The sequence below is a fragment of the Notothenia rossii genome (assembly GCF_949606895.1).
Source record: "Notothenia rossii genome assembly, chromosome: 5".
In the NCBI taxonomy this organism is placed as follows: Eukaryota; Metazoa; Chordata; class Actinopteri; order Perciformes; family Nototheniidae; genus Notothenia; species Notothenia rossii.
Window position 1 is genome coordinate 78,889,201 of NC_136903.1, and position 16,965 is coordinate 78,906,165.

Here is a 16,965-nt window from a genome sequence, read left to right on the forward strand (position 1 = left end):
AAAAGGTGAGTCCTCGTCTGGACAGTCCCAAGGTCTTCCAGATTCAGAAATTGAAGAAAAGGCAAAAACAGAGTAGTCAAAAATGATTCAAAAATCTACTTTGCCTGACAAGATGTGGACAATGTCACCCTGACATTAGAGAGGGTGACTTAGAAGTAGAGAGCAGCCTTTCCATCCAACATTTCAAAGTTTATCTGAAATATTTAGTGTGATTTGCAATATTGTGATCTTCCCACCTATCAATTTGACTTCTATAAATGAACAGGAATTCAGTACTGTATTGTCCGACAGGTTTTATATAACCTTATAAGCAGACCACTGAACAAACATTGAAAGGCAATTGACTTGCTGGTGTAAATATCTGTCATCCTTTGTAGATGAAAGGAAATACATCGTTTAAATGTTTTGTTGTCTTTCAGAATTTGCCATTTGCAAGATCAGTCCATGATTTGTTGCAATACTTCCTGAAAAGAGTAATGAAATGGAGTCACAAGAAGAACATAGCATGAAACTGCTATAATATTGTAAATTCACGGTTTTGGAATAAGGCAGTGATGAATGATATAGGCTTTGTAAAGGGTTTATTACATTTATAGTACATCGTCTATATACAATATTTAGCATGAATATTATTACAAATGACCTCTGGACATTTAAGACAACATCTGGGAGAACACTTCTGTGGATATATTCGTCTATTTGCTGGGCAGTCGTTTGTCCTAAACAACTGAAAGAAGGTCAGTCCTCATCTGGACACGGTGCCAGTTTCTTCCAGATTCAGAATTGAAGGGGCAAAACCACGTAAACTTCAAAATCATTCTGAATCAACTTTGCCTGACACTTTGTAGTCAAAGGCACCCCAACAGTCCGCCTTGCAGTCAGCTTGTCCTTGAATGCCGACATATCAAGGTCTGCATGTCTTCCACACAAAGAAGGCAGAGCTCAGTTAAAGTCTGTGTTGAAGTCATAGGCGTCTCCTGTTGAAGCCGCAGAGACGCTCATGTCGACGGGGACAGACTCAAACTGCACACGGCCTGGGTTTCCTGGAAGGCAAGACATTCAAATAATGCTAATGCTGGGAGAGCATTTGGTAATAAAAATGAAGTTTCAAACAGAACTTACTTTTAATCGGAGGCTCCTCTGCTTGTGTCCCATTTGCCTCTGTTACCTCCTCTGGAGTCTGTTCAGGCTGAGAGAAAAGCAGATAGTTCAACTAAAGTCCAACAAACCTCAGAATACACAGAAAGTCCAGACAGCAGGATCAGAGTTGGATTAGAAGTCTTCATATTATTCAGGCTTGCGTTTTTTGTCCTCATTTCCAGCAGACCAGACAGCTAGCATTCTTAAAAAGGCAGCTGTGTATTCTGGTAGTTTCTAAAAGGAATAATAAAACACTTCTATAGTTACCTGATTCTTCTCATCATTCTGCTCTGCTCTCTCTGAGGCTGCATCAGCAGGTTTTTCCTCAGTGACGTCTTAAACTCTCAGTAGGCCTGCAGCCGGGCCCTTAGAGGTTAAGCCTATACTGCCGGCTTGGCATGTAGGCTGGGAGGTCGTGGTTCTCCGATGCCTTGCAGTGATAGCTTAGCTTAGCTCTGAGGAGACAAAACAAAGACAGCTCTGTGAGCCTGACATACAGTAGCACTCCCTTCTCTTTAATTTAGAATAGTTGCATTATCCTCCACAGTGTTGGGATCAGAGTTGGATTAGAAGTCTTCATATTATTCAGACTTGCGTTGTGTCCTCATTTCCACACTGATCAAGCATCCTTCAGCAAAAAAAATAAAAACACTCACCCTGTCCAGTCATTGAGGAAAGCCGTGGACGCCTGCTCTGCGTTGGGGACCCCCCCCTTCTGAAGATATCCACGCTTTTTGGCCAACAACGTCAAAAACTCCAGGTAGTTTCTGAAGTCGGGGACATTATATTGAAGCATGATCTGAAACCACAAGGACGCTGAAATTAATATGTTGGAAAATAAATCTTTGTTTTGTTCACAAACACACCACACACCAGCTCTGCTTATATGACAGAGCCACTGAATTGAGAGGTAAGTGCTACTTTAGGAGGCTATAACCAGTTATAGCAGCACTCAGGCTGCGCAACCTTCTCAGTCCTCCAGATTACAATAATGTATAAACACAAAAGTAGTAGCCGTTTTTTCTAAACTCCTTAAACATTTCCATTCATTTAAAATATGCTGCAAAAAAGCTGGATTTGAGCGAACATGTGTTTAGATGCCCATAGCACAAAGGCTTGAACTTAACTAGGATGGGTAATGCATCCAAAAGCTGACATGTTTCTAAAAGAAAAGGAATGCCAAAAAGAACAACTTTGGACCTTGATCAACTGCTTTTCGTATAAGCATTATAAATTGCAGATCTAAACACGCGTTATTGATCACAAACATGTTACCCTTTAAAGGGAAAGGAAAACACCGAAATCCATCCAACAAATGAAACAATTAAAAATGAAATCTCTCCAGTGATGGAACTCCTCTTACCTGGCTGTGGACCCACTGTTTGAGCAGAGTCCGGACCGCCTCGTGCACGCTGACTCCGCTGACAGATGCAAGTCCATTTGGTGGGCACTGATTTGTCCTAGAAAGCTGAAAAACATCTAGGATAAAAAGGTGAGTCCTCGTCTGGACACTGTCCCAAGGTCTTCCAGATTCAGAAATTGAAGAAAAGGCAAAAACACAGACTAATCAAAAAGCAAGTTCAAAATGACTCAGAAATCTACTTTATCTGAAAAGATATGGACAGTCGCCCTGATATTAGAGCAGCCTTTCCATTCAACATTTTAAAGTTATTCTGAAATATTTAGTGGGATTTGTAATATCAAGATCCTCCCACCTATCAATCTGACTTCTATAAATGAACAGGAATTCAGTACTGTATTGTCCGACAGGTTTTATATAACCTAATAAGCAGACCACTGAACAAACATTGAAAGGCAATTGACTTGCTGGCGTAAATATCTGTCATCCTTTGTAGAGGAAATGAAATACATCATTTAAATGTTTTGTTGTCTTTCAGAATTTGCCATTTGCAAGATCAGTCCATGATTTGTTGCAATACTTCCTGAAAAGAGTAATGGAATGGGAGTCACAAGAAGAGCATAACATGAAACTGCTATATTGTAAATTCTCGGTTTTGGAATAAGGCAGTGATGAATGATATAGGCTTTGTAAAGGGTTTATTACATTTATAGTACATCGTCTATATACAATATTTAGCATGAATATTATTACAAATGACCTCTGGACATTTAAGACAACATCTGGGAGAACACGTCTGTGGATATATTCGTCTATTTGCTGGGCAGTCGTTTGTCCTAAACAACTGAAAGAAGGTCAGTCCTCATCTGGACACGGTGCCAGTTTCTTCCAGATTCAGAATTGAAGGGGCAAAACCACGTAAACTTCAAAATCATTCTGAACTTTGCCTGACACTTTGTAGTCAAAGGCACCCCAACAGTCCGCCTTGCAACCAGCTTGTCCTTGAATGCCGACATATCAAGGTCTGCATGTCTTCCACACAAAGAAGGCAGAGCTCAGTTAAAGTCTGTGTTGAAGTCATAGGCGTCTCCTGTTGAAGCCGCAGAGACGCTCATGTCGACGGGGACAGACTCAAACTGCACACGGCCTGGGTTTCCTGGAAGACAAGGCAAGGCATTAAAATAATGCTAATGCTGGGAGAGCATTTGGGAATAAAAATGAAGTTTCAAACAGAACTTACTTTTAATCGGAGGCTCCTCGGCTTGTGTCCCATTTGCCTCTGTTACCTCCTCTGGAGTCTGTTCAGGTTGAGAGAAAAGCAGATAGTTCAACTAAAGTCCAACAAACCTCAGAATACACAGAAAGTCCAGACAGCAGGATCAGAGTTGGATTAGAAGTCTTCATATTATTCAGGCTTGCGTTTTTTGTCCTCATTTCCAGCAGACAAGACAGCTAGCATTCTTAAAAAGGCAGCTGTGTATTCTGGTAGTTTCTAAAAGGAATAATAAAACACTCCTATAGTTACCTGATTCTCATCATTCTGCTCTGCTCTCTCTGAGGCTGCATCAGCAGGTTTTTCCTCAGTGACGTCCTAAACTCTCAGTAGGCCTGCAGCCGGGCCCTTAGAGCTTAAGCCTATACTGCCGGCTTGGCATGTAGGCTGGGAGGTCGTGGTTCTCCGATGCCTTGCAGTGATAGCTTAGCTTAGCTCTGAGGAGACAAAACAAAGACAGCTCTGTGAGCCTGACATACAGTAGCACTCCCTTCTCTTTACATTAGAATAGTTGCATTATCCTCCACAGTGTTGGGATCAGAGTTGGATTAGAAGTCTTCATATTATTCAGACTTGCGTTGTGTCCTCATTTCCACACTGATCAAGCATCCTTCAGCAAAATAAATAAAAACACTCACCCTGTCCAGTCATCGAGGGAAGCTGTGGACGCCTGCTCTGCGTTGGGGACCCCCCCCTTCTGAAGATATCCACGCTTCTTGGCCAACAACGTCAAAAACTCCAGGGAGTTTCTGAAGTCGGGGACATTATATTGAAGCATGATCTGAAACCACAAGGACGCTGAAATTAATATGTTGGAAAATAAATCTTTGTTTTGTTCACAAACACACCACACATCAGCTCTGCTTATATGACAGAGCCACTGAATTGAGAGGTAAGTGCTACTTTAGGAGGCTATAACCAGTTATAGCAGCACTCAGGCTGCGCAACCTTCTCAGTCCTCCAGATTACAATAATGTATAAACACAAAAGTAGTAGCCGTTTTTTCTAAACTCCTTAAACATTTCCATTCATTTAAAATATACTGCAGAAAAGCTGGATTTGAGCAAACATGTATCCAAAAGCTGACATGTTTCTAAAAGAAAAGGAATGCCAAAAAGAACAACTTTGGACCTTGATCAACTGCTTTTCATATAAGCATTATAAATTGCAGATCTAAACACGCGTTATTGATCACAAACATGTTACCCTTTAAAGGGAAAGGAAAACACCGAAATCCATCCAACAAATGAAACAATTAAAAAAGAAATCTCTCCAGTGATGGAACTCCTCTTACCTGGCTGTGGACCCACTGTTTGAGCAGAGTCCGGACCGCCTCGTGCACGCTGACCTCGCCAACAGATGCAAGTCCATTTGGTGGGCACTGATTTGTCCTAGAAAGCTGAAAAACATCTAGGATAAAAAGGTGAGTCCTCGTCTGGACACTGTCCCAAGGTCTTCCAGTTTCAGAAATTGAAGAAAAGGCAAAAACACAGACTAATCAAAAAGTAAGTTCAAAATGATTCAGAAATCTACTTTATCTGACAAGATATGGACAGTCGCCCTGATATTAGAGCAGCCTTTCCATTCAACATTTAAAAGTTATTCTGAAATATTTAGTGGGATTTGTAATGTCAAGATCCTCCCACCTATCAATTTCACTTCTATAAATGAACAGGAATTCAGTACTGTATTGTCCGACAGGTTTTATATAACCTAATAAGCAGACCACTGAACAAACATTGAAAGGCAATTGACTTGCTGGCGTAAATATCTGTCATCCTTTGTAGAGGAAATGAAATACATCATTTAAATGTTTTGTTGTCTTTCAGAATTTGCCATTTGCAAGATCAGTCCATGATTTGTTGCAATACTTCCTGAAAAGAGTAATGGAATGGGAGTCACAAGAAGAACATAGCATGAAACTGCTATATTGTAAATTCTCGGTTTTGGAATAAGGCAGTGATGAATGATATAGGCTTTGTAAAGGGTTTATTACATTTATAGTACATCGTCTATATACAATATTTAGCATGAATATTACTACAAATGACCTCTGGACATTTAAGACAACATCTGGGAGAACACGTCTGTGGATATATTCGTCTATTTGCTGGGCAGTCGTTTGTCCTAAACAACTGAAAGAAGGTCAGTCCTCATCTGGACACGGTGCCAGTTTCTTCCAGATTCAGAATTGAAGGGGCAAAACCACGTAAACTTCAAAATCATTCTGAATCAACTTTGCCAGACACTTTGTAGTCAAAGGCACCCCAACAGTCCGCCTTGCAGTCAGCTTGTCCTTGAATGCCGACATATCAAGGTCTGCATGTCTTCCACACAAAGAAGGCAGAGCTCAGTTAAAGTCTGTGTTGAAGTCATAGGCGTCTCCTGTTGAAGCCGCAGAGACGCTCATGTCGACGGGGACAGACTCAAAATGCACACGGCCTGGGTTTCCTGGAAGACAAGGCAAGACATTAAAATAATGCTAATGCTGGGAGAGCATTTGGTAATAAAAAGGAAGTGTCAAACAGAACTTACTTTTAATCGGAGGCTCCTCGGCTTGTGTCCCATTTGCCTCTGTTACCTCCTCTGGAGTCGGTTCAGGCTGAGAGAAAAGCAGATAGTTCAACTAAAGTCCAACAAACCTCAGAATACACAGAAAGTCCAGACAGCAGGATCAGAGTTGGATTAGAAGTCTTCATATTATTCAGGCTTGCGTTTTTTGTCCTCATTTCCAGCAGACCAGACAGCTAGCATTCTTAAAAAGGCAGCTGTGTATTCTGGTAGTTTCTAAAAGGAATAATAAAGCACTTCTATAGTTACCTGATTCTTCTCATCATTCTGCTCTGCTCTCTCTGAGGCTGCATCAGCAGGTTTTCCTACAAAGATTTCAACAACTCTCAGCAGGGGTTTTTCTTCAGTGACGTCCTCAACTCTCAGTAGGCCTGCAGTCGGGCCCTTAGAAGTTAAGCCTATACTGCCGGCTTGGCTTGGACATTTTACATCTGAAAAAAAGCAAAATGTTGACAGTCAACAGAGACAGAAGTGACTACATGTTATTAGAAGCTACAGCACACAGATGGGTCTACAAGCCCATTAATGGCCCCTAGAGGCCGTGTGGCTCATTACATCATACATGAAGAAGACCAAGTGATACATCCCATCCCCATGCTCTGCCCCTTACAATTTAATAAGAGGGGTCTGCAGATTTTAAATTGCTGATAGAAGAATCAAAAACCCCATTACCTTTCAGAGTTCCCTCGTTGCCCGTTTTTAGACTGTCCAGATCCCAGCCGGTCTGCATCTCAGCCACAACAGCAGCGGACATGTAGGCTGGGAGGTCGTGGTTCTCCGATGCCTTGCAGTGATAGCTTAGCTTAGCTCTGAGGAGACAAAACAAAGACAGCTCTGTGAGCCTGACATACAGTAGCACTCCCTTCTCTTTACATTAGAATAGTTGCATTATCCTCCACAGTGTTGGGATCAGAGTTGGATTAGAAGTCTTCATATTATTCAGATTTGCGTTGTGTCCTCATTTCCACACTGATCAAGCATCCTTCAGCAAAAAAAATAAAAACACTCACCCTGTCCAGTCATCGAGGAAAGCCGTGGACGCCTGCTCTGCGTTGGGGACCCCCCCCTTCTGAAGATATCCACGCTTTTTGGCCAACAACGTCAAAAACTCCAGGGAGTTTCTGAAGTCTGAGACATTATATTGAAGCATGATCTGAAACCACAAGAAGGCTGAAATTAATATGTTGGAAAATAAATCTTTGTTTTGTTCACAAACACACTACACATCAGCTCTGCTTATATGACAGAGCCACTGAATAGAGTGGTTAGTGAGTTACTTTAGGAGGCTATAACCAGTTATAGCAGCACTGCAGGCTGCTCAACCTTCTCAGTCCTCCAGATTACACTAATGTATAAACACAGTTTTTTCTAAACTCCTTAAACATTTCCATTCATTTAAAATATGCTGCAGAAAAGCTGGATTTGAGCGAACATGCGTTTAGATGCCCATAGCCCAAAGGCTTGAACTTAACTAGGATGGGTAATGCATCCAAAAGCTGACATGTTTCTAAAAGAAAAGGAATGCCAAAAAACAACAACTTTGGACCTTGATCAACTGCTTTTCGTATAAGCATTATACATTTCAGATCTAAACACACGTCATTGATCACAAATATAAAATGTCACCCTTTAAAAAAAGGGAAATAAAAACACCCAAATTCATCTGATAAATGCATCAATTAAAGAAGAAATCTCTCCAGTGATGGAACTCCTCTTACCTGGCTATGGTCACACTGTTTGAGAAGAGTCCTGACCGCCTCATGCGCGCTGACACCCCCCTCCTCCACCTGCAGGCTCCTCAGAGCCATGGAGGCTGGCGGGTTGGACGGCGCCGCCATGATGCCAGGGCTGTCTATTAGCTTCACGTTCTTCAGGATGTGCACCTCCTGCATGGATCTGATAAGGTGGGAACAGGAAACATTTCATTATTGGGATACTAAATAAGAAAAAAGGGGAAAGTTAATTATCACTTTGTACAATTTGGACAGAATCCTTCACGAAAGCAGAACACGTTTGCAATTCTGCTAAATAGGCGTGATGATGCTAAACCCAGAGAAAAAGCTTGAGTTGTGTTAGGAGCATTTTATGCTCATTTGCCACTCACTTTGTGATGCCTCTCTTGACTCCAGCATTGCATGCGAGGATCCCCTTCATACTGTTGATGAGACTGCTTTTTCCCACATTAGGAAAACCTGAAGGCAAAGAGGATATTGCATCAAAGATAAGCATTCAGATTACACACTTCAAGAAAATGGAAAGAAATGAAGACTATAATCAGTTAAGTATATTTATACCGCAGAGCGAAATAAGCCAATTAAGTGATTTTTATTGTGCTTACCTACTACGCCCACTTTGAGTTGAGCCTCATTCTCCATTTTAGTAGCATAACTTGACAGGAATTCGCTGAGACAGACGTTTCCAGAGCAGGCTGCTGCTCGGGATCTGTCCAGGACTTCATTGGAGGCTACTATCCTGCTCTTCCTGGCTCGCTGATGGTGACACAGAAAAAACAATGTTAATTACCGTCAAGATTCTCCTTTTATTGCTGATAGTCTTTGTAAATAACAGCATTTATTGGAAAATAAATCTTTGTTTTGTTCACAAACACACTACACATCAGCTCTGCTTATATGACAGAGCCACTGAATTGAGTGGTTAGTGAGTTACTTTAGGAGGCTATAACCAGTTATAGCAGCACTGCAGGCTGCTTAACCTTCTCAGTCCTCCAGATTACACTAATGTATAAACACAAAATTAGTAGAAGTATTTTCTAAACTCCTTACACATTCCCATGAATTAAAAAAAAAGATGGATTTGACAAACATGCGTTTAGATGCCCATAGCACAAAGGCTTGAACTTAACTAGGATGGGTAATGCATCCAAAACCTGACATGTTTCTAAAAGAAAAGCCAAAAAACAACAACCTTTTATTGGATCAAGCCTTATAAATTGCAGATCTAAACATGCGTTATTGATGACAAACATAAAATGTTACCCCTTACCACTGTTTTGTCCTGGATCTGTTGTGATGCTTTGAACACCACAACTGGAAACTCCAGCTGTAAGCACTGGATCCACTTCTCCACATTTTCCTTTGGTACCAGATCTACAACAAAAGATAATAAAAAAAAAAAAACATTTAGAGTCCAGACAACTTATTTAAATCCAAAAACCCTCAGTGTTTATGTATACTCGCTTGACTTTAAATCATATTGCAGCATCTCATGTCCATTTACCTATTTTGCTTAAAACCAACAGCAGTTTCTTGTTGCCTCCCCTCTGCAGCACCGCCTCCTCCAGCTGTGGACACCGGCACCCCATTGGATCACGTGCATCAAGCACTTCTATTACTACATCAGATGCATCAATTACCTGAAAGAAATTCAAGGGAGAGCAGGTTAAATATCAAGTCAAAACCTTTTTTTTCTACAATAAAACACTGACTTGGATTGTAAAGTGTTACCTTATTTAATTCAGCGCAAAGGTACTGTTTTGAGCCCTTGTCTGGGCCGAGCTCTTTCTCTGGCTGTTCGACAACCACTTCCTATGGAAAGAAAACACCCAAAACAATCAAATTAAGTGATAAAAATGTGTTACTGAATAAATATTTAAAAGTTTGCCTTTTTACCTGTAGAGGCTTCTTGGCTTTGGGTTCCGTTTCTTTTTTACCGGTAACTTTCTCCCTTTTTCTCTTCTGGGCCCGCTCCACTTTTTTTGCTTGTTTTTTTTTGTCTTTTATTTCGTCAATCTGCAAGAAAGAAAACATGAACAATAAATACAACAGCTAAAAACTATTATATCAAAATGTGAACAACTGTGGGGTACACATTGCCAAAATACTGGTTAAGTAACACCGTAAACCTCTAGAGCAAGTACCAGCCATCTTGTTGTAACAAAAAGTTGCAAAGTAGGGTAGTATTAGTTTATTTATTAAAGTTCTGCATGTTTTGAAACACAGGCTAGGCTTAGGCTAGTAAAGATATAATCATCTGTGATATAAGAGCAAACTGTCTTCTAAAGATCCACACTGTTCGGGGCCACCTGGTGGTTGCATTGGAGCACAAATAGTTTCACTTTTTCGATTCTATTGGAGCATTATTCTCATCCAACTGTATAGCCCGGAGCTTTTAAGGCAATACTAACCAATATTCATTATTATTTCTAATGTTTTAGCAGATTAAGTGTCCATACGCGTTTTTGAAATAAAGCTCAGGGAAAACAGTTAATCTGTCAACTTGGTAGATATGGTCAAGTATAATTTTATAAATCAATCATATGTTGTAAGTCGTGTATCTAGTAGTGGTGGTCTAATGGATAGTGAGGTGAGCTGAAGATCGGAAGATTGAGAGTTCAAATCCCGCCTGGAACACCACCACTAGTGTGCCCTTAGTTAATCCAGGGAGAATGTCCCTGTAATTGCAAGTCGTGTCAGCTAAATGAAATGGATCCAAATGTATAGTCCAAAAAAAAAAAAATTCAGATGCATTATTCACAGAATCTTAAGAAAAGATAATGGTGGTATTGCAACTTAAACTATATTAATCTAGACAAATATTTTATATCACATTTTTCACCGATAAAGCATCTCCATTTAATCATTAAAGCTAATATAAATGCACAGTATGTAAACACAAGTCTTATTTATAGTGTGTTGTAGTGTATGCATTTACTACAAATTCAATTTAATGTAATGTTACATTGATTTTGTATATTGGCACATATCTCCATTATGAATATATAATAGAGTACGCATGATGCCCACCTCTTGCCTCCTCTGCTCGGCCTCGCGGAGGACCTCCTCTTTGAAGGGAGCGCTGTTGGGCACGCCGAGATCCTTCTTAGGCCTTTTGCTCGCTCCTCCTTTCTTCTTTAACTCTTTTCTTAGTTTTCTGGTGTGATCCTTGACCTAAACACACAACATAATGTAAAGAATTATTTTAAAAACAATTTAAAAAATCTAAACGAGTAAGGCATGTGGGTGTCATTAACGTTAGCAGCCTCGTTCACATAGGCCTCATGGTGTAAACACATGCGAACCTGTATCTTTACAGGAAAGTATTATAAAAAGTCAGACACTTACCTTTTTCTGTATTTTATAGCGTTGGGAGCACGACACCCGCTTGCTTGCTTTCTTTAACTCTGAAGACAAAAAAAGACAAAAAATAGTTATGCGTCGGTCAGTCAACGTTACCCTAAAACGAGGCTAAATCAGACTGACAAATTGTGTTTTTTTTGGCAATCAACATATAGTTTATTAGCTGGGAGAATCAACCAAATCATACAGAATTAACTAGTTGTTTTTAAATAAGCTTACATATACATTTAACATAGCTATCAGTGCGCACTTACTTGGTCGCTTCATGGTGGAGCTGTGGATCTGCCAATGTGCTTTTTCTGCTCTCACACGTGGAGCAGTGCGCAAATTTGACGCTACGTCATTTCCGCTTTTGTCAGCGACACGGCACCTGTCCCGCCGCCTGGCGAGCTGGAGTACAAGTGTTCAAGCGTGAGACTTTAACCACTTTAATCATTTCAGAGTATCATTCTTATATATTTATACAAATGTTATTAAGAAATGTTTTATTGTTTTCCTGTTTGTTTAGTTTTTCGCTTGTAAATCTCCATATGTATTGTACGTTGGTTTGTTTGACATGTTTGAGTCACTAAAAAAGATAGGGCTGGTAACTGAGCAGAATGCTATAAATACTATGTGAACACAAATAAAGAATTAAACAAATAAAAATGAAATGTATTAAAATGCAAGGAAGCCAGACTTCCAGGTCATGCCACCTGTTTACCTAATTAATTAATTAATTAATTAATTAATTGGTGATGAAACAATAATCTACAAATTCACATAAAAAATTCATTTGAAATCATTCCCTTGTTATTAAGTCCTGCAAAAGTCGAAGAAATATAGAAAAGGGAAACGTTATAAAAATGAAATTAAATATTTTTGGGTATTTAATTTCGCATAGGTGTTACTTGTTTTTCAAATATTTATGACTGTGCCCCTGCAGTGAGCTAATATTCTAATTTGGTTTTCAAACACAATTTATAAAAGTCTCTCTTTACTGCGATGATGGTGTCCACAAACTATCCTGTATAGACAATGATGTAGTTCCCAACTTCCCACACTATGTTGTTTGTATTTGGGACTTCTTATTACTCAGAACATTTTCAAAATGAGATACAGAATGCTTTGTTTGGTCTTGATGTATAATTTCAAAGCTTGTTCAGTGGGTGTGCTTGATATGAGAACCACAAAAGTGTGCATCCGTTCAAATGTAATGATATTACATGGCCCTTTGACATGTTATGCCCTATTAAATAATCAGCCTTGAAATAACAGATTTATAATGTCATAGTGCATTAGTATAAAATATAGGCTACTGTCTTTTTCTGTTACGGTGATGGCAGCAGGTGTAACACCATATTCAGTGACCTAATTAGTGTTACGTTACAGCATTCAAAGCCGAAACTAACCCAAATCCGTCGCCTCTGCAACTCCAAAATCTAGCACAATCAGTGGGGTCACAGCATGGATGGGTCACAGACAATCTTGGGGGAACGATGAAGAAGGAGCAGCAAGCGGAGAAGACATAATTCCGGGTCACGTGATTGGGTCGAGCATCTTTTTTGGTCCATTTTGGAGAACAGCGAATGCTCCGTGCAACCCAAGACAATGACCAAACTGCAGTTTTTAAACGTCTTTTTGACTGAGCGTCTCATGCTCGCTGCACAGGAGATATACAAATCTGTCGAGGATACTATTTTGGAGTACCAGGAGGAGATAGCGATCAGGGAGCGGGAGAACGATCATTTGAGACGCAGGCTGCGAGACGCTGGGATCGAAATATGGCCAGGTTAGCTCCGCAAAAAGCTAACAGTGCAGTTGCGCCCCTTTATTTACAGTCTGCCAAGTCTTGTGGTGGCATTTGGTAGTAAAAGGGAAATGACCACCTAAAAAATAAATGTCACAACACACCAAATACTGTCAGAAGGATGTTGACTCACTTCCAAACAAGTTAACTTTAGCAAGCTAGTTGACTTTAGCTGCTGTTGTTGTGGAGCGGCTAGCGCGTAGCAACCTTTGTTCGTTAGCAACCAGCTAGGTTAGCCTATACATGGTTTAGCATGTAGCTTAAACTGCATACTAGTGTGCGTTTATACGTATTCAGTGTTCTTATTCATGATTTATCTGACAGATACAACTGCACACAACGGCAAACATTTTTTTCATAATAATCACTTGTTGTGTCACAGTGTTTGTTTTTGTTTACTCCAATATAGTACAACTCTAACCACACAGTAAACTTATGGCTGAAACTACTGCAAGTGTTGCCCAAGGTGCCATTGTTTATTTTGAGTGTAAATACGCCAAGTACTCTTATATTTAGACCAGTTTGTACAACATGTTTACATAAACTTTCACCTGACATCTATCTTTTTGTTTTAAAATGGTTAAATGTCTCAATTACATCTACTGTGATTAATGGTACACAATCCTTACAATCTCAAGGGTTTCCCCGGTATTTACATGGACTGTTTTGTAGAAGACTTAAAAACATTAAATGAAAAAGTATTGCTTAGCAGCCCCTGATTTTTGAAACTAAACTTAATTGATAATTGATCCAGGAGGCTAGACAATATCCTGGGGCAAACAGTAGTGCAGTACTGTTTATTGGACAGCTTAGTTACAACTAAGACATGTTGTGTTTCACCACTGCTACAGATTTCAATTAGATATTTATATTCAAAGTTTAAATACTCTTAACACTTTGTCTATCGGATATTGTTGGAAACTTGAATTATTTTAGTGCTCACAGAAGACATAGAAGCTTACATCCATGAAGGACCAGGTCTGCAAAGCTGAATTAAAATATGTAGTTTGTTTGTTTGTTGTTTAAGTTAACAGGACAGTAAGTTCAGCTCAGCATTTTTCATGTAAACATATGTGTTGTGAAGGGGTGGTTTACCAAAAAACAATGACGTGAATATTTTCATCTGAACCTTTTCCTTGTGTTGTGTTCTCAGATCGTCCGTCCATGGTGCTGTTGGAAGAGGAGGATGGTGAGCATCCCCGTCGTGAGTGGAGTCCCAGCATGGGGCATGAAGAGCGCATCCCAATTCAGATTAAGGATAAAAGAGATCTCCGGCCCGTCCAAGGAGATGATCAGCTTCGTGGTCATGGCTCTTGCACCACACCCGAGAACATGTTTACTCCCCCTCGTGTTGTGAATGAATATCCCCAGGAAGGCCCGCACACATCCAACCTTCCTCAGAGTCAAGGTGTGGAGAACAGGGAGAGGGATCCTGCATCTCGGGGGTCCTCGAGACACGTGAAGGTGGAGAGTGGAGGAGCCCACAGAGGCTCTACTTCCTCCAACAGCGGCGCCCAGCCCCTCGCACCAGTCAACCCAAACTGCTCGAATGAGAACAACATTGACATTATTGGGGTAGAGAATGGAGGACAGATGGTTGGTGCTAAGGGAAATGGAGCTGGTGCTAACAGAGGGCAGGCCTCTCAAATGCGCAATCAAGGAGCCAATGCCGTGGACTGCCCTCATCAAAAATCGCCCCTACAAGGCCAAATATCTTCCTTTAGCTGCAAAGTCTGTGGGGAGGCGTTTAGTCATGCTGGCCATCTGCATGTGCATGTACAAGTGCACACTCGAGAAAAACCTTACCGCTGTGGAGTATGTGGGAAATGCTGCAGCTCCTCGGGCAGACTGCAGGAGCACCAGCGTAGTCACACGGGAGAAAAACCATTCCGCTGCCAGATTTGTGGAAAGGGCTTCACACAGATGGCTCACTTGAAGGTACACATGAGAATCCACACTGGGGAGAAGCCATACAGTTGCCCTGTGTGTGGGAAGTGCTTCAGCCGCTCTGACAAAATCAAAAGGCATCTCCAGACCCATAGCCGCGAGGGAACATACTTCTCAGGGCAATGATGTTAGTGCTGATCCAGTTTGTGACTCCTATTGATGAGGGATATTTACCTACAAAAAGCTAAAAACGCTGCCAATAAAAAAATTCTTTTTTCTTCCTACTTTCTAAAAAACTAGGGATTCTGCAACTCATAGAGAACGTTTCTTATCTACCACTTCTCCGAACCATATTCCCTCAACAAAAGTTTTATTAGCCAGTTTAGTATGTCATCTACTTATTTTTTTTTCACCTGTAACTGGAGTATTACATCTCTTAACAGAGTTGAGTTATTAGCTAGACTTTTCTGAATGATGTAGACTTTCCTTAGTCATAATTAGCATGATGAAGTCTTCCACATATGCCTTGAAACTGAAATGCATTAAGAAATGCAACAATGTTTAACACGGTCATGGCTTAATACTAACCTGTCATTTCATATTCATCAGTCTACAGTTCAGTTTCAAATCTGCAGACTTGACACCTTTCTTGTAATACTTATTTTAGGTCCTAAAAGGAGAAGTCAGTACATGAAATGATCCCCATTTTTCTCAATTAATAGAGAACTAATGGCCTGCCAAATGAAACCTGTATGTCATCTGGTTAAGACTAAAACTGCCAGTAGTTTTTTTTATGTAGCAATTAAAAAAAGGCACTAAGTTCAGGTGAACAAAAAGCCACTGAAATGCAGCTTGAAACTGTGGACTTGACTGAAGTACACAAGAAGTCTGACCTCGCACTTACCTCCTTTCTTAGTCATTATTTGAATTTGTTGAGTGCTGTCTGTTACATAAATGCACAGCTAAACACTGCCATCTCACATTGTCAGTGCTTCATGTGGTCCATTGAAATATGGATTGATCTATTGTGAGACTGCTCCACTATTTAATGAACTAATGTGATATTTTGTAAAGTACCACTAGTCTATCGTTCATTTTGGATTCTAATGGTGTCTTCTTTTTTTTTGTATGACATGCACTATTGCATCTGTTTAAGAAGGTGCTGAAATTCACTCTATACTAGGGCTGTACAGTGATAGCTGAACTTTTCTTCAGGGGTCTCAGTCTGAAAAGATTTACGTTCACCTATGTTTCCACCTCAATGTTCATTCACATGGGAGCTGCCTCGAATATGGTTGATTTTCAGACCTGATGATTGATTTTTCATGGAATCACACACTTCCACTGCCCACCTTGGACTGATCCTGACCCTACAGTCTCCTTTCTCCTCTCAGGACTAATGCTGCATTCATAACAAGAGGGCATACCAGAAATACTAACGTCTGATTTGAAACACCTTTTTCAAAAGTCAGAAGCTCAGGGTTTGTGAGTTTTCTCATGGAATCTGTCCCTGCTTGTAGCAGAAAAATCGAAATTTGCATCTGAATGTCCTGCAAGAAGAGGAACTAAATAAAATGTGTGACAGAGTGTGTCAGAGCTCAGTTGTTGCTCTGGGTCGCACACCAGTGAACCCTTAAAGCGTGATGAATGCAGCATGAGACAACTTCAGCACGACCTCACAGCCGACCAGCAACCCTACACTCACAGTATTCTCGGGAACACCTATGCTCCCCCTGCACACACTAATGTACAGTGTTGTCTCATGGCGTATTAAATGTTATTTTTTAATAAACTAGCAATTGAGTATCTTTTGCAATTGTCTTGTATTATATGCAAACGGAGATAATGT

General features: G+C 40.4%; 2 protein-coding genes across 5 annotated transcripts; one reads left to right on the plus strand and one right to left on the minus strand.

Moving 5' to 3' along the window:
• Positions 1-564: 564 nt before the first annotated feature.
• Positions 565-11,793, minus strand: gnl3 (G protein nucleolar 3). Of its 4 annotated transcripts, none has more exons than XM_079683066.1 (15): positions 11,695-11,793; positions 11,426-11,484; positions 11,108-11,251; positions 9,974-10,093; positions 9,809-9,889; positions 9,582-9,717; positions 9,348-9,451; positions 8,683-8,833; positions 8,449-8,536; positions 8,063-8,240; positions 7,355-7,497; positions 7,017-7,153; positions 6,601-6,775; positions 1,123-1,193; positions 565-1,043 (listed from the first exon to the last, which is right to left on the minus strand). In XM_079683066.1, exons 1-15 carry the CDS (start codon positions 11,705-11,707, stop codon positions 943-945), a joined length of 1,701 nt encoding a protein of 566 aa, XP_079539192.1. In that variant the 5' UTR covers positions 11,708-11,793; the 3' UTR covers positions 565-942. The 4 variants fall into 4 exon arrangements, with proteins under 4 accessions (XP_079539192.1, XP_079539189.1, XP_079539191.1 ...); XM_079683063.1 differs by having other exon boundaries at positions 1,123-1,189; positions 6,594-6,775; XM_079683065.1 differs by lacking the exons at positions 565-1,043; positions 1,123-1,193 and adding exons at positions 3,182-3,656; positions 6,309-6,375 and having other exon boundaries at positions 6,594-6,775.
• Positions 11,701-16,086, plus strand: LOC307040338 (uncharacterized protein). Its single transcript, XM_079683067.1, is given in 4 exon segments — positions 11,701-11,851; positions 12,866-13,026; positions 13,029-13,211; positions 14,383-16,086. Coding segments are annotated over 4 exon segments (1,410 nt in total). The 5' UTR covers positions 11,701-11,705; the 3' UTR covers positions 15,303-16,086.
• Positions 16,087-16,965: the final 879 nt, after the last annotated feature.